Source organism: Hetaerina americana, unplaced genomic scaffold (genome assembly GCF_022747635.1).
Source record: "Hetaerina americana unplaced genomic scaffold, ioHetAmer1.1.p SCAF_6, whole genome shotgun sequence".
Taxonomy (NCBI): domain Eukaryota; kingdom Metazoa; phylum Arthropoda; class Insecta; order Odonata; family Calopterygidae; genus Hetaerina; species Hetaerina americana.
This window is the reverse complement of record NW_027287205.1, coordinates 47,807,858-47,835,573: the sequence shown is the minus strand read 5'-3', so window position 1 is coordinate 47,835,573 and position 27,716 is coordinate 47,807,858. Positions and strand designations below refer to the sequence as shown.

The 27,716-nt window shown below is 35.7% G+C and overlaps 1 protein-coding gene across 1 annotated transcript in view; it reads left to right on the top strand.

Moving 5' to 3' along the window:
• gek (serine/threonine-protein kinase gek) overlaps positions 1–27,716 on the top strand; it is an 84,513-nt gene that overhangs the window by 41,563 nt on the left and 15,234 nt on the right. The window contains exons 20-29 of the mRNA XM_071594141.1: positions 13,798–14,084; positions 14,693–15,206; positions 17,166–17,452; positions 21,476–21,619; positions 21,825–21,960; positions 22,108–22,418; positions 22,703–22,883; positions 23,553–23,741; positions 23,869–24,054; positions 24,882–24,984. Of these exons, the coding sequence (XP_071450242.1) occupies positions 13,798–14,084; positions 14,693–15,206; positions 17,166–17,452; positions 21,476–21,619; positions 21,825–21,960; positions 22,108–22,418; positions 22,703–22,883; positions 23,553–23,741; positions 23,869–24,054; positions 24,882–24,984 (2,338 nt within the window). The remainder of the gene's footprint in view (positions 1–13,797; positions 14,085–14,692; positions 15,207–17,165; positions 17,453–21,475; positions 21,620–21,824; positions 21,961–22,107; positions 22,419–22,702; positions 22,884–23,552; positions 23,742–23,868; positions 24,055–24,881; positions 24,985–27,716) is intronic.

The following is a 27,716-nucleotide window of genomic DNA, read 5'->3' as shown; positions in this document are numbered from 1 at the left end:
AATTGTGATCGAATTAGAAGTGTAAAACAAGGTCAAGCCACTACTTCCTACAGCTTATGAATAGACAGTGATGTATGTGTATGGTAGGATATGAAGTCAAATGGCTTTAAAGTCTTCTAAGAGTACCTATCTTATTTTTGTATGCTCGAAAAGAGCAGTTGTTGGAGGATAAGTTATTGTTATACCAAGTCCATTGACTTGATAGAATATTCTGACTATTTATTATTTTTAGTTAAAGGAGAGGAATTGGAAACAACTAATGATTTTTCAAGTAAGTTAAGCTGTTAATATCAGCATATGTATTTAGGAAGTAATCCCAGAAGTACACGACCCAACAAAAAAAAACAAAAATTTTGGAAAAAAATGTATTAAAGTTTTCAACATAATCTCTTTTCAGTTCTATACACTTTTTCCAGCGATTTTCAATTAGTTCGATTCCCTTTTTATAATAAGAACTGTCTTGCTCCTCAAAATAGCCATTAACTGCCAATATCGCTTCATGATTGGAAAAATCTTTGGCCACCGAACCATTTTTCAAGTTTGCGAACAGAAATTAATCCGAGAGGGCTAAATCTGGCAAATAGGGTGCATAAGGTAGCAATTCAAACTTGAATCCATGAATTTTGGCCATTGCCATAACAGATTTGTGAGCTGGTGCATTGTCTTGATGAAACAACACTTTCTTCTTAGCCAAATGCGGCCGCTTTTGCTTGATTTCTTTAGTCAAATGTTGCAATAAGTTTGTGTAATACTTGCCGTAGATAGTTTTTCCTCTTTCAAGATAGTCAATGAAAATTATCATCACGCATCCCAATAAACCGACACCATGACTGCCTGCAGATGAAACGGTCTTCACCTTCTTTGGAGCCAGTTCTCCCTTTTGAATCCATTGTTTTGATTGTTCTTTTGTCTCGGGTGTGAAGTAATGGACCCTAGTTTCATTCATGGTTATGAAACAGCGCAAAAATTTTGCTTTGTTGCTGTGAAGCTTTGCGAAACACTCAATTGAAACATCTTCATGACAACGGTTTTGCTGTGAGCAAACGCAGCACTCATCTTGCTCACAGCTTTATCATGTCCAAATTTTCAGTAAATATGCGATGGACCACACTTTTTGAAATGCCTACTATATCTGCTAGCTCGTGGACTTTCAGTTGCGATCATCCAGTATCACTTAGTGGATTTTCTTCGCAGTTTCTGGAGTCGTAACCTCATTTGTTTGACCAATGCAAAGCTTGTCTTGACAGGTCATACGGCCTTGTTTAAACTGCTACCCAATCTTTTACTGTTGTAAATGAAGGAGCAGCCTCACCCAGAGTAGGATCCAGTTCATCTTTTATATTGGTTGGGCTTAGGTCTTTCAAATAAAAGGATTTTATCACATAATGATGACCAATTTTCTCCAATTTCACAAATTCACTGAAAATGTTCACTATTAATGGCTGCCAAACAAATGCTAAACAACTGGTGTCTTCAATCTTGAAACATGCTTTATAGATTGCGCACTTCCTAATACAGTGATATTTTTCAAACAACTACCACCATTTATAGGTCAGGCCGGGTACTTCTGGGACCATCCTCATATATATTATCATATTTAGTTCTTTTTACTTATTATGCTGCAAGAAATACATTTGGTTCTTTATTTTTTTTAATTTATTAAATTGTGCGACATACATCTGGAGTAATAAATATGTATCCTCAAGTGGAGCCCATTGAAGTTACTGCTTTCGAGTTGTAAATAATGGTTTCAAATAACATATTAAAATGTTAAATAGTGACAATGGGACCATATGTGTTGGGAGTTAGTTTTTTTATGTGGATGACCAAACTATGAAAATAAATTTAGAATGATTTGGTAATTATGATTGTTACTTTTTAACTTGTGTATATTGCGAATAACTAATGTCTAGTACATTAGAGTGCATAAATTTGTCACAACAGTGGTATGAGAAATCAAATGAATAGTCTGAAATTGAATTAGGGCAGGTAAAGGTTTTAGTTAGTTGGGCGTAGACTTCTCAATATGATGTAGAAGAGTAGGATGTAGATCATACTGGGTTAAATTATTAAAGTCCTCAAAGCGCAGGAACTGGAGCTCTTGTACTAAAAATGTTTCTATAGTTATTTAAATTAAATTTTGTGCAGCCAAGAGATTATAATTTGATATTGCTTAATTTATTGAATTCTATGGTATTATATATAAGCGAGAATGGAATCTGAATTCTAATCGGAGTCTGATATTTGAAATGCAAATAATATTGCTTGAGTGTTAATAATTAATTCTTGTATGAAATGTGTTTAAAAATTGAAGAAGTATATTATAGTGTTTTTCAATGTATGCATATAGTTCACACAAATATAATATTTATGTGAAAGTCTTACGGATGTGAATAATAATGTATACCGAGTTAGCCCTAGCGAACAAAGACAAGGATACAGAAACACAAAAAAGGAAAGAAACTCACTCGTTTTTGTATTTTCGGTGGTGCAAGCCACCTTTCTTAAGGAAGAGAAGGAAGGAACTGAGGAAACGGTTATAACAGAAGGGGCTGGAAATGCTGGGTGGAAGGAGAAGGTGGGGAAAGGTTTGCGAGGGGAAAAGTTGGGAGGGGGATTAGAATTGTGGGGATTTAGAAGTGTGGGAATAATATGGAAGGTGTTGGGATTGGAGGGCGCATTCATATTCTGCATTTCACTGTGGCATCTATTTTTGTGGCAAGTAGCATCTATTTATTCAAATGTTCAGGTTTTAATATGTAGGTTCATATGTAAGTGGAAGAATAATACAGAAAGCAGAAAGAGCACGGATAACGTTGGGAAAACTCACAGAAATTGCCTGGTTCCAGTTCATTTGTTGTAATGGCACATTGTTGCCACATATATATATATTTTGGACGTTCAAGCTATAAGGTATCTTATTTTTTCTGACAAACTACATATACCTTATAGTTGAAACTTCTGTCGCAGAATAATATCCCTGTAAATGTATACATTTACCAGTTGGTTTGTGGTGGTGCAATGTTCTGCCTTCTTTGAACCATCGCACCCATGAGTGCACATTTTTCACATCCATAACACAAAAATCTTATGTCTCAGCCAATTTTTTAAACTTAGGAATTAATGTTGATCATGTTAAGCTATATGAGAGGGGACCCAAAAATAACAGGAATGTTGTTATAGATTCTTTAGTTCTCAATATATTTACATTAAATTTTGTTCTCCTTCAAAGTATTCCCCATTGACCACTATGCACTTCTCCAAACGATGCCTCCATTGTTCGAAACATTTCTGAAATTCATTTATCAGGATGTCATTAGGCCTTCTAGTGATTTTTGTTTTACCTCCTCCACAGTGTCAAAATGGTTTCCTTTCATGTCCCTTTTGAGTCTGGGGAACAAAAAGAAGCCACAGAGAGCTAAATCCGGTGAGTAAGGAGGGTGGACAATCGATTTCATGCCGTTATTTGTCAAAAACTGCATCGTGGAGAGGGCCGTATGAGTAGGCTCGTTGTCATGATGGAAGAACCAGTCGCCTGTGTGCCAAAGATCTACTCTAGAATCCTCTGAATTGAACTCCATAACACTTAAAACATCTCACAGAGTTGATCAATGGTTCTGCGATGGTCTTCACAAATGAGGGCGTTGATTTTGTCGACATTTTTGTCAGTTCTTGATGTTGAAGGGAGGCCTGAACGGGGTTGGTCTTCAATTGACATTTCACCATTTTTAAAACGTGTAAACCACTCATAGGCTCTGGTTTTGCTTAGGGCAGCTTCCTCATAAGCAGTCTTAAGCATTACAATAGTTTCCGCGGCCGATTTCCCCAACAGGAAACAAAATTTCACTGCAGCGCGTTGCTCTTGATAATCGCCATCACATTTTTTGCCTAAATAAAAAAAGTTGTTTCACTGAAACAGCTTTCACGGATGGACCGATCCAGTCAAAGCAACAGCACTGACACAGGTGGCTTGAGCCTGACGTACGACCGGCCGAACAAAGGCTTCCCCCCCTCTCACTCCCCACTGCAGCCCAATTTCCGTTACTTTTGGGTCCCCCTTCGTACACATGGAGAAAACAGATGATTACGCACATTTTGTACACCATGAACTCATTTTAGGTGTTGAAACACTTCTCACTCCAGAAGCAGGTATATACACCAATTGCAATGTACGGTGCAGCCATCTAGTAATTTCTGTACTTCCTTGCCTATGTATTTATGGTCAACCACATCTTTCTATCAACTTTCAGCCCTAAGAAAATAATTGAGTGACCTTAAAACTTGATCACACCTTGTACTCTGCAACTATATTTCATGCACAGGAAGATGTAGAAATTGCAACTGTCGTCTAGTTATGCTTTTCAATGTGAAACCAAGCATAAAATATTAATATTTATTATTGGGATAGAAAACAATTATGTTATCAATTAAAGTAAAAAAAAAATTTTATGGACTGTCTGAACTTGAAAAAATTGAGAACTAAAAACAATTTTATGAGCACATTCATTTGGAATCATGACAGCCTTTCTTCTTATGTATTTTGGCACTTTGAGACCATTTTAAACAGCATGAATGCTTTTGTAGCTGCCTCTGAAAGCATATTATAACATTGTCTGTTGCTTTTGACTGCTTATTTTTATAACTGGCATTCTATAACAACATTCACACATTTTTGCCTCATGTGCAATTTCTTGTGGGCACCATTGTGAATCATTTTTTTCCAAATTTGACAATGGAACAAATAATCTGAGGAGGTGATTTGCACTCACCACATTATCTAAGATTTGCATCTATTGGATTTGATGAGTTGATTTTGAGAGAGTGAATTAACGGATTTGAATTATAATAATGAAGTTATGATACATATATTTTGACCTAATATTTTGGTTCTTCATTGATGTTTATTGTTAGAAAAGACTTTGAATGAAAAAGCATTAGATGAGTCATGGAGGAGTATTTTAAATGAAATGGAAATACTGAATGCAAAAATTTTTTGTATTGCCTTCAATTCTCATTGCTGCCTTGAAAGTTATTGCTTCGATATCATCGGGTAAAATTAAAATAAATAAAATCAAACAAATTGAGCTTATGAGCAATTTCAAGACAAATTCAACATCTCGTTTCGGCTTATTTAAAAATATTATTTGTGAACATTTAATGAGGCTTACTTCCTTCCTCTAAGGGAGTAAGTCAATTAGCATCAGATAGGGTGGGATGGAGGGCTGCAGTCAACCAATCTTAGGATTGAACGACCAATGATGATGATGATTTAATGCGGTTAACATAGAAATTATCCAAATGTATCATATGCACCATAGGCAGTAATTTATGCTTTCATTAATATTTTTCTTTGCAAATTATTCTGGTAGAATTCAGCAAAGTCTAAAAAAAATTATCCCACATTTTTTCTCGGACATTATTCCAGGATTTCATTTATCTATGAGACATTTAGAAATAGAAAAATGTGGCAGCTCTGCTAAAAATTTTGCTATCCATAATTAAAAATGCACTTTTTGACCTCTGTAATTATATTAGCTTATTCTCTTATTTTAAGATAATGGCCATGCTTCGTATTATTTATGCATAATACCTTTTGAAGTCATGCATTGTTAATATTCTTGCCAAAAATAAAACTGCAATTATTGACAGATCATTGACATTAAGCGTATTATTTATATATTGCCTAATTACATGAGCATAATTTTATCCACAAAACTAATCCAATATTTAATATTTTACATTATGAATCATGAGATTTTCAGAAGTGCTAACGCCATGATGATCATCAATGTAGGATTATGGAAAAATTTAGAACATTTTTTTAATTGGAAAAAGTCAAGAAAATTTTTTGGGTTTTGCTGCACATATTCTTAAAATTTAAAACAAATATACTCTTATCATTAGCCTGCATCTTGAGGATTCTTCAGAAAAATATTAATAAGTATATTTTTTCCTGCATCAGGCCTAAAAAATAGTTGGTTTGTTTTTTGGTCCTCTAGAATGGTTTCATCGCCTTCCACTCCGGTCTTAATCATGTACATTAGTGCAGCACCACATTCCAACCTTCCCTCACTCATTGCTGTTGGTCCATGAATCAGGCCCGACTCCCAATGAATTTAAGCAGTTGATGATCTGTTTGTCCACAAAAATCAAATCACAGCACACCTACTTAGCAACTGGTGGGAGCAATGATTTTTGCAGATTTTTTTATCTGCATTCATCGACCAGGAAAAAACTACGAAATCAAAAAAATAATTTCGATGGCTCAAGAAACAATAGATGGCGCTGCATGCATACAGCTTTGTTCTCATCTGCCAAAATTTAAGTATAAAAAACTGCCCTTACTTTTCAAATTTGCGTCATAACTAGAATTGAATGTACTTTTGTCATATCTTGCTGTGTAGCCTCATCATTATTAACATTAAAATGTTAGAGGTGCATTATTATGGATAATGGTGTATGCCTACTTGGGTTCATAATTACGAGGGTCATCCGGAAAGTAGTACCCGTTCGTGAAATAAAGACACAAAAGTAAATATTAACAAACATAAAAAATTTTATTTGAAAGAGGATACTTTAAACTACTTCTCAACATAATCTCCAAGCAAATTAAGGCATTTGTCATAACGTGTGACAAGTTTCTGTATTCCTGCTGCATAGTCCTTCGCCGCCAGCTCATTGAGATACGCGAGGGACCCATCTTGCACAAATTTTTGCATAATGCAGATGGTGTTTAACAATTTCATGAACAATTGTTCGAGAAACATTGGGAAAATGCTCACAGATGTCATCAATTGTGACGCGCCGATCGTTCCTCACGAATTCGTCAACTGAGCTCACCAGTTGGTCTGTAATGACAGACGGTCTCCCCGAACGCTCATCGTCGTGTGTGTTCCCCCTCCCCATGTTGAAGTTGCGACACCACCGCCGAACAGACGACTCGTCCATTACATTGTCTCCATACACCTCCTTTAATTGGCGATGAATATCACATGGGCGAACGTTTCTTGCATTGAGGAATTTAATCACTGCCCTCACTTCACAACTGGCGGCGTTCTCAATTTTTTTAAACATTGTAAACAATCACAGAAACAACACAGGCAATGCTAGCGTCACGCAACTTGGCTCAGAGAAGGCAGACAAGCCACTGAAGCTATCTGACCTCGTCCAGCGGCTACTCGCGTCGTCAGCACTTCATGCGGCACGAACGGGTACTACTTTCCGGATGACCCTCGTATTGAAATTTATGAATAGGGGGAAGTTTATGTGGATTATGTTAAACATTGTTTTATGACCAATATGACCTAGAGACCAGGAGAAGAAGCTAGTGTCTCTTCTTCTGCTGGACAAATTGATGGCATCTCCAAGGTATATTTATTTAATGGCAGAGGGTTATAGGTTTAACAGATTTAATGAATCAAGTACTGGGTAACCATTTAACCGTTCAGTCAATTGAGACCAGAATGGTGGAGCACTTGCAGGAAAAAATTGACTAAGCTTACTTGAAATTGAACATGGTTAACTGATATGGAAGTTTGCACATTAAGAATTACTCAAAACTTACTAAAAATCACCCTTACATTAATGAACCCTCTAGTGACACTGTTGAATCATAAAGGATTAATTTTACCTATACAGTCTTAAAAAAATCAGCTGGACCAAATGAATCGAAACATATAGGAAACAAAGTACTGAAAGAAATTACTCTAGAAGTAGTGAAAGTCTTCCTTCAGAATTAGCGTAGAATTCTTTGAAATTGAAATATATAAATAAAAAATCATCATGATGTCCTCTAATTGAGGGGAAAAAATATTTGTGTTTGTAGTTATGCAAACAACCATTTAAGAAGTCCCACACCTTAAGCTTATACATAAACTGTAATCATGTAGAATTGTATGATAACAAACCGGTGAATTTTTGTTTTCATTGAACCCACAAAAGAGATAGTACTTGACAGAACGATTTCTGGCTCTATTAAGGAGGCTTCAGGGGTTTCCCAATGAAGCATTATTGTTCTTTTTGGTCATTCATAGTCTCCATTTCCATTTTTAATATTAATGCAATTCAACTAACTGACCTTTTCAGTTTTTCCTCGTTTAATCTGCCAAATATTTTATGAATATGATCTACACTTTTGTACCATGAAAGAAAATGGCCCTAACATATTGTTTAGTGTGAATTTTTAGGATAAATAAGATTATTAGGGAAAGTAATCTACAACAGGGAAAGGGAATTTTATTTGATTAGTATCTAAGAATAGATCAATATTATAAGAATGAAAAACTAATTTTGATGGTGACTCAATATAATGCATAAAGGATTCACTTTTATTCTGCATTCAAAATATTTTTCATATCTACAACAATGCTGTTAAATTCAGTTTTCCAATTTTTTTAAAGTAATACATATACCTTGTTCTAATTTTTATCAGGAAGTTATTTTCCTTGACCAATATTAATGATACTTGACATTTTTAGAAAACATTTCACATACAAATGCACCCTTTGAGGAAATGCAAAAACAAAATTATAACAAATAATATGTGTAAATATATAATAATAATAAACAACACATATATACCACAATATAATCTGCAAAAGACATGACTTGTTTCTTTTTGCCAGAGATAATTCCCTTATTTGTTACATTGTGCTTGATATCAAATTGTTAAATCAATGGAAAATTCAAATACAATTTGCTTATATGAATTCAATGTGTCAAAGGAATACTCTGAGTGAACTTTATGATTTAATGTCTCTGTGCACAATTGTATTCCTGACTGAGTAGCAGAAACCCTTTAGAAGCATGACCATGTGGAAATCCAATGGCAACTGTAGCAACACAGAAAAGGTATTTTGACTCATATATTTTAAAGAAAACTCCTTAGTTGGATGTATGTTATTAAGAAGTGCTGATTTTTTTTTGGGGCTGCTCAAACTCATAATGCATAACCGCAGCAGTGTACTTTCTTAAATATTTGACTGCATACATTTACAATTTCCTTAAATAACAATTGTGGCATAATGACACATTTTTAATACATCCAAATTTTATTGAGTCCTGAAATATTTTTCAATAATAATGATTTATTTGCTCCACTTACACATATAGCTTTTTGCATTTGTAGATTGCCATTTTGATCTGAATATTAATCTTCCCATTAGCTAAGAATTGTGGGAAGGAACTTTTTTCTTTCCAAAAAAATAGCTATTTCTTAAAATTAGATGAGAACTATTCAGATGGATATAATACATCAAAGCAACTTACATGAACACATTCTGCTAGAAAATATTTTTGTAAATAATGAAAACAGGTCAGGATTTTTTTGAGCAAGGTGCAATTTATTTATATGACACACTTGCTAGGCCAAACATGCAATGTTCTCATTATTGTTTTAAAGGATTAGATGTGAAAATGAAAATATTTTTTGTGCTAGATTTGTACATTTCGATTTAAGCAATGCGATTATATTTTAAATTGAACAAAGAAATTTTATATAATTGTAGCAGAATGATTATGGCTCCCCTTTTTTTATTATCTGCAAATGATATTTTCTAAACATCACATAGCATATGCTTCAAGATGTGAAATATTAATATTATGTATGAAATATATAATTTTAGTTACTATTAAAAAAAGGGAGACTTTCCTTATTATCATTCAAGAGCTTTTTGACTTTTGTTAGTGAGAGCGTATGTTTTCTCATGTTAGATTTCCTTTAGCAAATGCTGCCAGTGAAAAATCTCAATGGGAAGCTTGTGCCCTCAGGAAATGTCCAAAGCGGGTGGCATTTCTTCCATTTCCTAAGAATCGGCCCCAATACTTTAATTTAAAATTGTTGTCTACTTTCAATCCTAGACAAATTGCCCCTATTTATTGGTGTCACAAGCTGCCTATGGGGCTTACTGCTGCTGCTCATGAAAATGTATATCTGACATTACCATCGCCTTTTGGGACAGAAAGAGGCGTTCCCACTCAATCTGGTAAAGTAAAAATCTGGTGCTCTAACTGCATTTGTTTTCCCTCTACCACAGTGGTTCACTTATCTCACCGCATCAATGTTCATTTGTCAACTTGGACTGCTAAACTTATATGCTACATATTAAATGGATTTACTACCGTGTGGAGTGTTTTCTCATAAATAACGAGCCCCTGTTGTCCATTGATAGGAATACCATTGTTCCAGTGCGATAGGCACTCACCTGTGATCCAAAGAACCATGCTTGTATCACATTGTTATAATAGGATAAGTTATTTTCAACCTAAATTCAATGTAATATGTTCTAAAATGTTACATCCATGTTTATAACCTGAATGTGCATAGATAGTTTTGCATTATATATGTCACTGAGAGCTGTCTTAAAGAAATACCTTTGATTTCCTTTCCCTTTTATGTAATATTGCTTATTCGTAGCATGATTATGTTGTCATTTAAGCCCTTACCAAAATGTGTAATGCATGATAAAGGAAGCATACACATTTTCTAAAAAGAGGTTTAAAAAAAATAAAGTTACAGTGTCATAGAAAAATGCAAATCATCATTCTTTGTTGATTATTTGAAGGTTAATTTTTGTAAATATTTCGTTGTGGCTGCATATGCTTAAATAAATTTTGACCTTATTCTACCAGTTATTTTCAATGAATTATCAATAAATCTCTGTGGTTATAAGGCAGAACCCAAATTTAGTAACCCTCAGGGGAAGGTCTCATTTATTGTTTTGGGGCATTTGTGTGTGTGTTGGCTTTTGTTGTTACACAGCTATGATATCTTTTGAACTTCTCATGCTTGTTTCTATGATTAATATGCTTGATCAATTTGTAAAGCTATTATGTGAAAAAATAGGAAACCAACAACTTTGGGCTAGAAGTAATGATAAATAAACTTGCCTAGCCATAAAGGGATTAACCATTTCCAAAATATATAATTATTTTGCATGTGTTTTGTGGTATGAGATACGTATCTACCTTTTTGAAGTTTTTTACTAAAGCTCATGAAGATATAAGTGTAAAAATATAAACATTATGAATTGTGAATTTTGGAAATTATATTCTCTAATGGTTAGGTATTTTTTATCGACAATTCTATAGCTCAGACTTAATCAAAGGGGTCCTTTTCTAGATGTGTTTAAATAATGATATTAGAATTTCTTTTAGCATTTTTAGAAAAACCATTTGTATGCTGTACACTATATATATATATATATATATATATATACACACACATACATATATAAGTATGTATATATACTACCTTGATCAAAAAGTTCCCGGAATAACCACCGTGTGGCGCTCCCATCGTTCCGATTTGAGTTCTGTTTTTTTTGTTAAATTGGTACATCTGTTGTTGATATTCCCTTTAAATCTTAGTGTCATAACTTGACATTTGCAAAAGTTACGGTCGGTTTTCGGTATGTCCATCAGTGCTTCCTGCGATTTTTCCATTACTTCCTCTCGGCTGCTAAAACGCGTTCCCCGTAATGGTTTTTTAACTCGATTGAACAGAGAGAAGTCACAGGGAGCCAAATCAGGTGAATTCGGTGGCTGTTGGATGGTATTTGTTGCATTTTTCGTCAAAAAATTACGAATAATGATAGCACTGTGCGACGGTGCGTTATCATGGTGCAAAATCCACGAGTTTTCTGCCCACATTTCTGGTCTCTTTCGGCGAATTGCTTCACGCAAACGTCTCATAACGCCCAAATAATACTCTTTGTTTACTGTCTGGCCTTCTGGCAAAAATTCATGATGCACTACACCGTTGTAATCCATGAAAACCGTCAGCATTGCCTTCTTTTTTGACTGAAAACGACGTGGTTTTTTTGGTCTCGGCTCATTTGGTGAACGCCATTCACTTGCCTGATGTCTGGATTGCGTGTCGTACTCATAAACCCACGTCTCGTCTCCAGTAATGATCCTTTTGATGAATGTGGGATCGGATTCAGCCTCGCAAATCATGTCTTTTGCGACGTCAACACGGTCTCTTTGTTGCATGAAATTGAGGTCTTTCGGCACCAACTTTGCTGCTACACGACGGAAACCCAAATCATTAACCACAATGTCTTGGGCGGATCCATAGGCAATGTTCAAGTCCTCCGCTATTTCTCTGATGGTTAATTTGCGGTTATTGACCAACATTTCTTTTACTTTATCAATTTTTTCACCGACTTTCGATGTCGATGGTCTGCCACTGCGTTCATCATCTTCGATTGACTCACGACCACTTCTGAACCGCTCGTGCCACTGGTAAACGACCGTTTTTTTTAGAGAATCGTTGCCGAAACACTTTTCCAACATTTCCAACGTCCGTGCGCCACTAAATCCGTTTTTTACGCAAAATTTAATACAAGTTCGTTGTTGCAAATTTAAATCCATTTCTGAAATTGTAAAAAATCGCCAACACACACAGAGATAGATGTACTCTTGGCTACGTAACTTTTGCAAATGTCAAGTTATGACACTAAGATTTAAAGGGAATATCAACAACAGATGTACCAATTTAACAAAAAAAACAGAACTCAAATCGGAACGATGGGAGCGCCACACGGTGGTTATTCCGGGAACTTTTTGATCAAGGTAGTATGTGGTGAATGATAATACTTCTTTTTTGATGGTTGTAAGAACTGATTTTTTGGTTTCAAAAACTTGAAATCAAAGATTTACTTATGTGGTAATATGGAACACATTATATAATGGGACCTCTTTCCTGAAGCCACACCATGGAACAGTATCTAAATTGATAAGGACTTTGATAAATTTATATTGTTTTGCAGGTATGTTAATAAATTGGCATTTGTTTGTGTTATTTGGCACTGGCATGATATCATATTGATGTATTCATGCTTTCTTGAGGCTTCTGTATTTTTGGAGATGCTCATTTGCACCTAGATGAGGAAAGTGGATAATAATTAGCTCTTTAGATATTTGAAACTATGCTTCTAATAAATCACCCTTTCCTGGTAGTTGCCTTTTTTCAGTTTGAGGTTCTGTTTTCTTAATCCACTTAAGCATTTTATTAACCTTCAATTGTTTCATTTATTTTGGATACATTATGTTTATTAATTATACAGTATATTGCTAAATATTGCTGTATATTGTATTCCTGTATATTGCTAAAGGCCTACTTAAATTCAGCCTATCTTTTCTAATTTATAGTTCTTTTCATTAAAGAAAGTAATTTTTTAAACGTGTAATTTCTTTGTCGGCTTATTGCAGAAAGAGAGTTCATCTGATAATACATATATATGTTGTGAAGAAATAATCATACCAAAATAGTACACACCCAATTTCTTGAGTGTTTTACTGTCATAATGGTTCTTAGCAGATATCTTAAAAAGTCGATGAAAATACAAAGCAATCTTCTGTTGTGACTATTTTTGCCTTCGCATACACATTTTAAAAATATTCTGAAATTCAACTATTGAAATTTTACTATCTTTGTGAAAAATCCCAGCTAATAAATTTTATGTGCTATGAAAAATTATACTGAATGGCGTATTTCCTTGTTAAAATGATGACAAAGATCATATCAGCTCTTCGACCACTTGGACATTTTTTACCCATTTTTCAAAATGTAAACTTAAATCATGTGTTCATTGTTTTGCTTTTAGATTAGCAAGATTGCATCATTTACATGAATAGTCATTTGTGTATATTTCTCAGTAATTTAGTCAGTCACTTGGAAATTCCTAATTTCACTTCTTTTCTTTTGGAGTGATGTACTGCATTACAGTTACTGGAGGGTCTTATTTTTTCCCAATGTAATCACATTCATAATAGATTTGTTTTTAACATTTTCAGTCCTGGATGTTCGACCATCTTCTCAAATGTCATACCTGGACCACTTTCTCAAAGAGACTGGAAACAACAGCACTGCTAATTCCACTGCCACTGCCAATGCCTCGCCTGCTCTGTTGCCGATCGGTGGTCACACTGGATCTTCCGTTTCTCCACTTACAACTGCCGCCCCTCATGCTTTGCAACATGTACATGCTTCTGGGTCGGTGGAGAGTGAGGAAGGGGATATTGAGGATAACCGTGCACCTTCTCTTGCCAGCAGTCGCTCCAATTTATCTGAAATCAGTGTGGTAAGATAATTTAATCATTTAAAAAGCTTTTATGTGCATGAGACATTGTTATAAATCCAAAGTTTGTGCAATTTGTATATATTTTTTCTAAATTTCAAAATAAAATATATCTAGATTTGTGTAACTTAAGGCTCAATGTCCTTTAAAGCCCCCAAAATTCCAGAGTTTAAGAGGAAGCCTCAATAGCTTCACTGGCTAAAGCACTCGACTGGACATTGAGGGATCCGGGTCAGAATCAAGGGAGAATGATTTTTACACTCTGAAATTGTTTTATTGATCTGTAATGATGGCCTTTGGAATTATGTGTTCTATCTAATTATTATGGTGGAAGCCATTCAGTAAGCTTCTTCTTAAGATAAATAATTGGTTCTTGAAATATTCCTGTGCTCATGAAAACATTTAAAGTATTTCTATCTAAGAATATGGCATGAAAAATGTCTTCAAAAATTTCTAGGTTTTCTGGTGTGTCAAAATGGCTAGTTCCTTGCACTTCATGACGTTTAATATGGGTATTAAAGTTATATCTTCTCAGTTAGTAAGCAGTGCTATAAATTTTTGTGAAATATTCAGCATGGCTATTTATTCTTGTGCACCTGTTTTCTCTGCAGGAGCATGGATCCCCTCCTGGTCATGAGCGGAAATCCCACCCTCCAGCACACCAAGGATACCAGCCCCATGCCCACATGACCCAACTCCACCAGCACCATCATGGCCAGCCCCCACCACACCCCCACCACCCTCACGCCCATCCCCAGGCTCCACCCCCACCTGCACCACCCTCGCAGCAGCAGCAAGTCATGCACCACATGATGCAACAGCACCACCAGCATCACCACCATCACCATCCTCAGCACCCGGTTCTCTCACCCCCACCACCACCCCCGGCCAATGCCTCTCATTTCCATCACCACCAAATCGGCCTCCTCCATCACCAGCAGCCCAAGCCCAAGGCCCACCAGTTCCTCGTGCGAACCTTCTCATCACCCACAAAGTGCTCCCACTGCACCTCCCTCATGGTCGGCCTCACTCGACAGGGTGTCGTCTGCGAGGTGTGTGGGTTTGCCTGCCACATTGGTTGTTGTGAGAAGGTGCCTCCAATATGCCCCGTTCCTCCTGATCAGAGTGAGTCTCATTTTAGGATTGAATCTGTTTTATTATGCTTCAAGTATTATGCATGTTAATATTTAAGTCCTCGAAAATGCATTGTAAAAATGCCTAATGAAATTCAGTTGAGCATACAAGTATTTAATCTGGCACTGTCAGGACCAAAACGATACTGGATTAGGGATTTTTCCGGGGTGTGACCATTATAGAATAATGTCTCTTATTTTTATTTAAAGATATTTTCAGTCAAGCCTTATACATTCTGAGAGAATAAGTTCTCTCTGATTCCTTGTGAGCTTAAAATGCCATGGATTAAGTTTGTGTGCTGTTCTCTATGACAAATGACTATGACAAATGGAAGGACCTTTGTGATTTATGGATGTACAGTGGAACCTCGCTTAAGGAGCATAATTGATTCAGAAATCTTTCTCCTGAAACAAGAAGAAACATTTGTTCCCCTTTGATTTAGTGTTAAAATATGAAAATGCATTCCATGCGGAAAAAAATAAGGTACATGCAAGGTTGGTAAAAGAATTTAATGTATGTATTGTGAAGGATCATGGATTATCTTCATCTTTTATTCTATTGTGGAATGAACCAATCTGGAATGTAAATTCAATTTGTAGAAAGCATAAAAGAATCAAAATAATTAGTTCATTATTTATGACATTCCTAATTCTTATTTACTAGAAAACTGTCAAGAGGCATTTATTTTTGTCGAACGGTAAAAAAATTTTTTTTGAGAAAATGCGACACAGTTTTATCATGTAATCAATTTTTAGCGTGCATAGCCACTGCTTTGCTACTGTGATTGATGCTTCTTCATGTACGATGCAACAGAGAATGATTCCTCATTTTTTCTTCTATCCTGTATTTACCAACCTGGAATGCGAATAGATTTCTCGATAAAAAAGAATCGAAATCATTTATAACTGGTAGTAATTCTTGCAGTCACCAGTGGAGGTCTCTTCTGCCTTTTAGTAGGAGCTCACTGCTTCACCATTTCCAATAATGCTGTGAATGCCAGTTCTACTTTTAAACCTCTCATTAGCAAATATCACTTTTGCCTTCTCAAAAATGATGTTCTTGTTAATTTGTGCACTATAATTTCTTTCAGTTTATCCATATGAAAGGCAACCTTTCAACATTGTTTAGCATACATAACTGTTGCACCAGTATTTTTGTTACTTCTTTTGAAGCATCCATTTCCTTAATCTTGTCCTTGAAAATAGTGCAAATCGCTGATGTCAACTAATTATATGTGCATGTTAGATAAGCCAAGCTCATGTTCTCACTTTTCAATGATTTTATTTATGTATAATTAAATAGTTTTGATAATCTTATGGTCTTCTTGCAGCTTTTTCTTGTGGGACATTTTTAAAACTATGCACTAACTATTATTAAACTTTGCCCCAAAAAATCAAGAATAATGTATCTGAATACAAGTTAAGAAAAATGTGGGATCTCTGTTGAAACTAAGTTGCTAGCAGGATGAGTTCTAAACACAAACTGAAGCAGCAGACATGCAGACTCCAGTAATCCCCCTCTCCTCATGACTCACTATGAATAATGTTATTTGCTAAGCAAGTAATTTAAAAAAAATAATTTTTGCATGTTATGTGAATCACTCATTGTGCCTGGTACTCATCCTCTGTAGTTCTTTTGTTAGGATGATGGGTAAAAATCAAACTGAAAGGGGAAAGAAAAATACATAATTGAAAACCTTAGATTAAAGGGGCTTAATTCTAAGTTTGTACTTTAATTTTGATTTTCATTCATTATTCATTGTTTTTCAAGAACATACCTGACCAACACAATGACATTCATCTATTATGAAATAAATATTGTTTTTCTCTTTCATAGCCAAAATCAAAAAATAATTTTCGGAATAAAGTGTATATAATGTTTTTAATTTTACTCTTTTTACTCATAACATCTGTTTATGTATGCTCAAGGCAATTTCAAATATTTCTGCAGCTAAACGTCCCCTGGGAATTGACCCGACCCGCGGCATAGGTACAGCTTATGAAGGTTATGTCAAGGTGCCCAAACCAGGTGGAGTGAAGAAAGGTTGGATCCGCCAGTTCGTGGTGGTTTGTGACTTCAAGTTGTTTCTGTATGACATATCCCCAGACCGAAATGCCTTGCCTTCAGTGCACGTGTCACAGGTGCTAGATATGAGGGATGAAGACTTCTCTGTCAGTTCAGTCCGAGATTCTGATGTCATCCATGCCACAAAGAAGGACATTCCATGCATTTTCAGGGTAAGCTTTTTCTTTTTCTTCTGAGAGTTATTATTTCTGATGAATTCACTTTTGTATACCGATTTTTTCTGTTAAAATGTAAGCAAAGTATAAGTAGTTAGACAGGTTAAACTAGAAAGACAGGTTAAATTTTAATTACTGTAATAGCCCAAACCTAAATATTTAATTTGGTTCCTCTATGATTAAACTCATAGTTAAGTGCTGCAAATTGAAGTTGTGACCTTACTCCTAAATTTCATTAATTTAATCATTCTAATAGTCTAGTTTCATGGTATGTATTTATGTAGTAACTATGGACTTAGTCTTGAGTATTTGAACTGAAGACTTTTTTGTCTTCTCTCTTTCTGTTATTTACCAACTCTCTTAAAAACATGAAGAATTAAGTTATAAGATAATTCTAAATTTTTTGTCTGGATCATGAAAAATGTTGGATGAATTTTTTTATTGATATTTATGAAACAGTACTTTAGAAAGAAAGATAAATTTCATTTTCTGTGAAAAAGTATTAAGTGGCTCTTCTTAGTTCATTTGTTATTTGTACGAAGGTGCAGTTGCTTTGAGAAAATACTTAGTGTATCAAATATATATGGCTATATGAATAGGAATAAAGATATTTTAGGTTTATGCCAGGTGAGATAGTTATAGAATAGAATACTGTGGCAGGGACGAGAGCCAACAAGGGGTTGCCATAATATTGAATAAAAAGGTAGCAGAAATGTAGTAAACATAAAGAACAAGCTACAAATATAATACTACTTGTAAAGATACAAGCAGAACCGATGAACTTGGTCATTGCTCAGGTAAACATGCCACAGAGCAACCATAAGGAGGAAGAAGTACCATAAGGAAAAATGATCAGTTAGAGGACATAATCGCATGTCTTCCTCCACAGAAACATTTAATAGTGATGGGGGATTGGAATGCGACAGTAGGCGAAGGAAGAGATGGTGTTGAGGTGGGAGACTTGAGTTTAGGCACGAGGGACATCCACCAGGAGAAAGCAATTGAGTTCTTTAGGAGAAAGGCGTTAGTCATCACAGACACTTGGTTTAGATACCATGCAAGGCGTAGGTATACATAGAAAATGCCTGGTGGCTGGGAACGGTATCAGTTGAATTATATTCTGGCTATGCACAGAAGATAGGTGAAATTGGTGCGCTATACAGCAAGGTTAAATCACTAGCGGGAAGTAAGAATGAAAGATCTGAGCTAACAGTTAGAGATAAATCAGGTAAGATACAGTTGAAACAGAAAAGATCCAAGGGAGATGGAAGGAATATATAGATGAACTGTAAAGAACTTAGGCCAACAAGGTTAGACATAGAAAAGGAACATGACGTAGATAAAGATGGCTTACGTCCAGGCATACTCGATGATGAGATAGAAAGGGCATTAAGGGAGATGAAACAAAATAAGGCCGTTGGAGTAGACAACATTCCTGCGGTACTGAAATGTTTACGGATATGCGCGAAGAAGATTCTATATGGACTGATTAGTAGTATCTATGGGAAAGGAATATGGCCAGAAGACTTAGTGAGACCAGTGTTAGTTCTTACTCCAAAAAGATAAAGGCTATATCATGTGACCACTGCAGAACAATAAGTTAAATTTCCCTCGCAGCTTAAGTGGTTTTCAGAATCATCAACAAAAGGATGGAGAGCAACGCAAATGATTACTCAAGGGATGATCAGTTTGGGTTTAGGAAGGGGAGAGACATATGCGATATCATTGCATTAATCATATCACTAATCGAGAGGATATAGAATATAATCAGAGCATATTTGCCTATTTCGTAGATTTCAAAAAGGCGTTTGGAAGAGTGAATTGAGAAAATCTCTTGATTAATTGCAGAAGATAGGAATAGATTGGAGGGACAGAAGGCTAGTCCCCAACCTTACAGGTCTCAGACCACTCAGGTGCAAGTGGGGAACAGAGAGTCTGGATGAGCAGTGTTAGGAAGAGGTGTAAGGCAGGGTTGCCCATTATCACCGTTGCTGTTCAACCTGTATGCAAAGGAAATGATTAAAGAGGCATGGGAAGAACTGGAGGTAGGAATGAAGGTGGGCGGGTAATTCGTAAAATCAGATAGGTTTGCTGATGACCATACTTTAGTTAGTCAGTCAGCCATGGGATTGCAAGCATTGCTGAGAGAATTGGAAATTCAGCGCGATTGAAGTGGGATGATAATCAATATTATTAAAACAAAAATTATGCGATTTTCCAGAAAGAAAAAGGCTAAGCTAAACATTACAATAGGAGGGCAAAAGATAGAGCAAGTGGAACCATTTACCTATCTCGGAAGTGTTTTGGACAAACACGGTCAAAGTAGTTGGGACGTAAGGAGAAGAATTGAACTTGGCTAAGAGGCCCTCATGAGGAGGAGGGAGGTGATGATGGGGACGTTGAGCAAGGATGTTAAGAAAAGACTTGTTAAAACTTTGATATAGAGCATAGTTATGTATGGCAAGGAAACATGGTCACTGAAGCAGGATGATAGACGTAGATTGGAGGCTTCTGAAATGTGGTTGTGGGATAGGATGGAGAAAGTGAAATGGACCGAAAGGAAAACAAATGGAGAAGTACGAGGTATCTTGGGCGAGGAGAGGGGTTTGTTGGGAGAAATCCTATGGAGGCAGGAAAAATGGATGAAAGGCATATTGATCGGCAGTGGGATGTTGAAGACTGTGCCAGAGGGGAGAATGCTAGTCAAACGAGGAAAGGGCAGGAACACGATAAGGATATTGGACGGGATGAAGGGAGGAAGTACGCAGATATGAAGAGGCACTTGATGTAGATTAGGTTACTGGATTGGGTTTCGATAGGTGTCCCAAAATATTTATTTTGTAGCTCTGTCCATCCAAAACGTACCTTAATGGGTAGATTACTTGGTAATAATAAATATGTACAGGATTTTCAATTCTTATAAATTAAGTATGTTTACATAGTTGAAGACATGATGGCTTTCAAAAAACTATTAACCTGTATTTTTTCTTAAATTTGGAGTCAATGAAAACTGAAATTGGTCCCTTTATATTTGGTCACTTTATATATATATACACATATACATACCAATACACTAGTATAATTACATATCAATTTTTTAAGCCGGAATTGACGCATAGTGACAATTCAATGTATTCATTTACAGAATAGAACATATTATTTTTTAAGAGGTTAAACAGCTTTTTCTTGAAAACAGGTACTTTTGTTTCATATTTGATTTCATGGGGAAGTCTATTGAATAACCTTAAGCCCATTGCTTTGGGCCCATGGGCAGTATTGTGTGTCCTGACAAATGGTTGGTGCTGGTCATTGCAGGTCCTTGTGTAGTGACTATGGTAATTGTGGTTGGACTTGTAATGGGAAATATTACCCTTTGCATTTAAGATGACATTAAATATATATAAGTAAATATATGTAAGTATATATAATTAAATATATGTAAGTAAAGGTCACATCTGCATCTCTGCTATGGTAAGCTAATCACTGCCTCATAAGCTGGTGATTGATTATCTCTCCACAAAGCTGCCATTTATCTCAGAATGCCCTCATTTCCTTTTTTCACCAATATCTCCCATGAGCCTCCTCGGCATTTGCATTTGTAACGTGACTGACAATTTTGAATGGAAATTGATTTTTTCTTGTCTCAAGACTTCCCAGGCTCCTCAGCTATTGCTGGAAAGAAGCATTACAATTTTAATAATGTCATGAAGTGAGAGTTACTTCACTGCATCATTTTTCCTTAGTTGCTGTCTCTGATTGAAAATTGTATACCTACAGTGTGAAAACTGTGAATCATTACTTGATTCTTATTTGTTCAATGTACTTATTTTGCTTATCACTTGCAAATTGCAGATTTTGCTTATCAAAGAGAAATACTTGAGAAATATGTGATCTTAGTTTGTAATAATTTTGATCATTATATACCTTTTTAAAGGATGTTAGAGTTAAGGATTGCTTGTTGCAATCATCAGTAAAGTATAGTCATAATGTCTATATTTTCACTGTGAAATTCCTTTTCAGATAACAACTTCTTTGATGGATCCCCCTGGGATGAAAAATCATACATTGATGTTAGCTGATACAGAAAGTGAGAAAACGAAGTGGGTTGTTGCATTGAGCGAGCTTCATCGTATCCTCAAAAGGAATAATTTACCTAATAGGACTGTGAGTCATTCATTTGTATTGATCTTGATTCATTTATTTCTGTTAAAAACTTAGATTAAGAATTCCTCCTCCAATCATTCTTTTATTATTTTATTTGTATTTTATATTATAATTATGCCAAATGAGGTGTTTAAATAATGCATTACTTTAGATAAAACGAATCTCTGAAGTTAATGTAACATGTAATGTATGTATTGCATTACAGATATTTAGAGCAAAGGAATTACTAGACAATACACTTGCATTCATTAAGAATGCTTTATCTGGAGCAATAATTGATTCTGATCGACTAGTCATTGGCACAGAAGAGGGATTATTTTGTTTGGATCTTGATAGAAGCGGTAAGTATTGATGAACTGGTAGTCATGTAGTTACATACTGTCATCCATTCTCAATACTGTGCACTGTCTGCTGGAAAAATAAATTTATTATTCTATGTGAAAAAAAATATTGCCCATTTTATTTTTAAAATTATCATTTTTGTTAAGAAATGGCAAGAGTTGGAGAAGGCAAAAAAGTTCACCAGTTGGAGTATGTCATCGAGGAGCAGCTTTTAGTTGTGGTTTCTGGCAAACAAAGGCATGTCAGGCTGGTGCCAGTAAGGGCACTGGATGGGGATGATGTGGACTGGATTAAGGTTGCCGAAACTAAAGGTACAATGACATTTACAATAGGACATCTGTCTGAACCACCACCAGCTGCCAATCCTCTCTCTACGCCAGGACAGCCATCTTCAATATCTCCTGCATCAGCAAAAGTTTTATCTCCATATTGCCTCTGCGTTGCCATCAAAAGACAGGTGAGTGAAAAATTTCTCTCTGAAATCTTTTGCCAATCCCATGGAATAATTATCGATGTTTTAAGCAAATCCTTAAATGAGAACTCTTAAAAAAGTTTGCAAACTTTTACTGTATCAAACCTAATATTTTTAAGCATCCAAGCACGTAATGGGTGCATTTTTAAAAATATACATACAATTAATATGTGGCTAAAAAACTATCTACAAGGAATCCCAGCAATATATCTTTATTAATATTGTGTTAAAATAATGTCATCATAGTAATAACGATTTCTCTGCTTCAGAATGCATCTCAGGTGATAATTTATGAGATTACAAGAACAAAAGCACGGCACAAGAGATTACGGGAAATACTTCTACCTGTACAGGCACAGACATTGTCCATTTTTAGTGAAGGAAGGTTATGCATAGGATATCAATCTGGATTTACCATTTACAATATTGTTGATGATCATCAACCGCTATGTAAGTATTTATTATGCTCAATTTTATGTAATTAGTTTAACTTCATTGTATTTTAAATTAATTTTTTGAGGTTTAGAATATGCTACTGTGTTTTTTTGACCTTTCTGATACTGTATAAACTATAAATTTAAGTGTGAATATACGGTGAAACTGCTCTTGTACACTTCTGAGGGGGATAAAGGAAAGATATTTCAATCGAAGAATACATTAATTTGCCGAAAATGAAAGCAAATTAATATCCAAATGTTCCATAATTTTATTTAATTTACCTTATTAGTAATAGGCCACGGAATTATGATTAATAAATGGAAAACCAAGTATCAACATAATCACAATGAAAACTGCTATTTTTGTCAGACATAGATAAGTCCTTTTAACGACACATGTACTTGTAGTCAAGTTGCTCACGTGGATACCTCTACTTCTTGTACGTAAGATCCACTGTCATTTTGAAAATCATAGAAAAGAGAGCACTACAGAGTCAGCAATGTTTTATCACTTCTGTCTTGCCTTTGGACCCTCTGAGTGTAATATTTCTCGTCAATTGTGGGTACATGCCACACTTGTTCGAACCAAAATATGTTTCCCTTATTAAGTTGAAAAAATGAGTATTTTTTTAAAACTATAAAATGTGTATAGCAACTCAAATGTTTTAATTGTCATTTTCAGTGTTAGTACATCCAGACAACCAGTTGTTAGGATTCTTATCATATAGTGCTGTTGATGCCTTGCGTGCCATTGAACTTCCTCACGGAGAATTCCTTCTAGTGTTCCAAACTCTTGGAGTTTATGTTGATTCTCAGGGACGTAAATCACGTGACAGAGAAATAATGTATCCTGCTGTGCCTCAAGCTGTCAGTAAGTTCTTATCCTATTCATTTTGCACTTTGTGAATCAAATTAATCAGAATTTGTGACATCTTCCTCCATATGTGGATATTACTCAACGCCATTGATTAAATTTTCTTTCTTCTCATTTTTTCAAGGTTGCTGTGATGGTCACCTGCTTGTATTTAGTGAAACACATGTGGATGTATTTGAGGTTGGATCAGGAGAGTGGGTTCAAACGCTCAACATTAAGCGCACAAAACCGCTTAATGCTACAGGAACGTTAGGCATCTGTCTTGTTGATGAACTTCCTCATGTCGTGTACTTATGCAACATTCACCAGCGTAAGTTGGCCTAGAGATTGATACTCAGAGCATTCTCTTTTATTGTAAAATGAATCCCGCATTTCCAACACAATTTTTATGATTGAGTAAGAAGTCCTATTATATTAAAATCTTCTCAAGGTACTTAGTATGCATGGATTGATTAAATGAAGTAATTTAAATACCAATATCATTTCGAGGGAACTATTTATATGACAGAGGTTAAGTTAATAAATTTTATTGTTTTAAATTTTCATTGCCAGTTATTAAATGAACCTGATATTATCAAATGATACAGCTTGTTCCAATATTAAAAGGGGTTGGGATCGTGTGGAGCTTTAGATATTGGCTGCCCACCCAGAGGGCCCAGGTTTGAATCCTGGAGTTGGCAGATATTTTTCAGTGGTATCCCAACCCCTACTTGAGGTATTTTGTGGAGGGCACTTTGAGTGAGTACGTCATCCGTCGAATAGGATGTTAAGCTGCAGCCCCTTGGCGCCTTTCATTAAGAGTAGGCTAATGCCTATGCCAGGGTTCTCTCAACCTTTCAGTCTTTTCTGTCCATCCCTAATGGTGCAAATGACCTCAGTTTTTGGTTGCCTCCCCTAAAACTACTACTCCAATATTAAATGTTATATTGAGTCTTTAAATCAAAGATCTTTTGAACAAAAATGTTGTATTTGTTATTGAAAGTTGTTTGTGAATACATGCCTATTTAAAATCAGCTTAATCTATTTGACAGGGAAGTATAATTGTTAAAATGTCTAATGTTCATTGTAAAGTGGCTAATAATAGATTTTCCTTAATATTTCTATTAGTATCTTAAATCTCTATATTCTCGGTTATAGGGGAGTTGATATCTGTGTACCAGACAGACGTGACTGGAAGGACAGTCCCACGGCCAAGGAGGAGGTTCTCTCTAAGGGGTGACGGGAGCAGGGCTGCCAGAGCGTAAGCACACTTTCATTTCCCAATCTCCCGTAGGTTTGAAAAGGTTTTGATAAAATTTTGATTTTATGAATCTAGCTTTTGTGCTTTACATTTGGTATGTAGATCTGTCGTGTGGCAGCTTTGAATTTGGTTTTGGTGATGGAAGTTCTCTTTGGTAAACTTTCCCTATTATCAATGTTTTGATGGAGGAATATGTGCTGTGAGTAGATGAAAACAATACTGTTGTATTGTAAAAGTGTGCATAACAATAAAAATGGCCATTTCTTCATCTCTGAAACAGGGCTGCAGTGTTTATGCAAGTTCAGGAATTACGTGAGTAAATACGTATGTTTTTATACCTTGCTAGTGCGTCATTGATGTACTTTAGTAGGGATAATTGTTTTTATAGTCCAAGCTTCAGTAATGCTTGATTATCCACTGCAGCCCCTCTGCCCTCTAACATAAAATAGACTCATGATTAATTGGGATTGGTTTCAGCAGGATGTGGATCATGAAACCAAAAAAGAAAAGTACTCAGAGAAGCTAGAAAAATAATTTGGATTAGAGTTTCTTGAATTGTGCTTGCCAAAGTCTATTTTATGTAGAATCATAGTTGTCTTGACACTGCGTGATGAAAATAAGTCACATTGTGCATTGGTAATGTAAGAAAACTTCTATTTATAATAGAAATGTATAGTCTTCTTTAAGACAGATTAGGTAACCTTTGGTTATAAGGTGATCATAAGTAAATATTTTTTTTTTTAAGATCAATCTAAAAACATTTTATGCATTAATTTAATTGTCATCATGCAACCCACAAGACTTTTTATTACATTTTTGTCTTGTGAACACTACATTACATGGTTGTCACTCATTCAGGAAAATTAGGGAAAACTCTGGTATTGAAAATTCCAATGTATATATTGTTCATTTTATTTGTTTGGCCAGTTCATATTTGCCACTGTCCACATCTTTGCAGGTCACGATGACATTGGAACCTAATGACGGAGCGACTTCAGTCATACCGTAGGCCTATAAAACAATAAGGAATGATTAAATTAAAAATACCTTATCAGATTCCGAACATAAGGGAGAAAATTCCAAGTAGGAATGGCTAGCCTATCAGGCAAATAATGAAAAAGTCAGGAATGAGTGGCCACCTTGTATAAATAATTTGAAGTCCAATGATATTGATTCATTTCTCATATAAATGCATCTTGTTGACATTGTGTAATTAAATTTCAGTTAGTCCAAAAAGTTTTGCAGAAAAGTAAAATGTATTAATGTGTGTTACTGTACTCTGTGCGCTAATGCATTCCTAATTCTCTTGAGTTTCAAAATTAAAAATATATTATTGTATAGTACTCCGGTTAAGATGGATGGAAATTACCAAATAAATACTTTGTGACTCCTAATCAAAGACAATACAGCAATCTAATCTACATCAGGTCCCTCGTCATCTCTGAATACTTCCCTCCTCCTTTCATCCCGTCCAACATCCCTATCCTGTTCCTGCCCTTTCCTTGTTTGCCTAGCATTCTCCCGTCTATTACAGTCTTCAACATCCCTATGCCAATCAATACGCCCTTCATCCAGTTTTCCTGCCTCCAGAGGATTTCTCCCAACAAACCCCTCTCCTCACCCAACATACCTCATACTTCCCCATTTGTTTTCCTTTTGGTCTATTTCACTTTCTCCATCCTATCCCACAACCACATTTCAGAAGCCTCCAATCTACGTCTATCATCCTGCTTCAGTGACCATGTTTCCTTGCCGTACATAACTATGCTCCATATCAAAGTTTTGACAAGTCTTTTCTTAACATCCTTGCTCAACGTCCCCATCATCGCCGACCTCCTCCTCATGAGAGCCTCTTAGCCAAGTTCAATTCTTCTCCTTACGTCCCTACTACTTTGACCGTGTTTGTCCAAAACACTTGCGAGATACATAAACTGTTCCATTTGCTCTATTTTTTGCCCTCCTAATTTAATGTTCAGCTTAGCCTTTTTCTTTCTGGAAAATTGCATAAGCTTTGTTTTAATAATATTGATTCTCATCCCCCTTCTATCACTCTGAATTTCCAATACACTCAGCAATGCTTGCAATCCCTTGGCTGACTGGCAAACTAAAGTATGGTCATCAGCAAACCTATCTGATTTTACGAATTCCCCGCCAACTTTCATTCCCACTTCCAGTTCTTCCCATGCCTCTTTAATCATTTCCTCCTCATATGCGTTCAACGGTGACAATGGACAACCCTGCCTTACACCTCTTCCTAACACTGCTCATCCGGACTCTCCATTCCCCACTTGCACCTGGGTAGTCTGAGACCTGTAAAGGTTGTGGACTAGCCTTCTGTCCCTCCATCTATTCCTACCTTCTGCAATTAATCAAGAGATTTTCCCAATTTACTCTTTCAAGTGCCTTTTTGAAATCTACGAAATAGGCAAATACATCCTGTGTGTATTCTATATCCTCTTGATTAGTGATATGATTACTGCAATGATATCGCATATGTCTCTCCCCTTCCTAAACCCAAACTGATCATCCCCTGAGTAATCATTTCCGTTGCTCTCCATCCTTTTGTTGATGATTCTGAAAACCACTTAAGCTGCGTGGGAAATTTAACTTATTGTTCTGCAGTGGTCACATGATATAGCCTTTATCTTTTTTGGAGTAAGAACTAACACTGGTCTCACTAAGTCTTCTGGCCATATTCCTTTCCCATAGATACTACTAATCAGTCCATATAG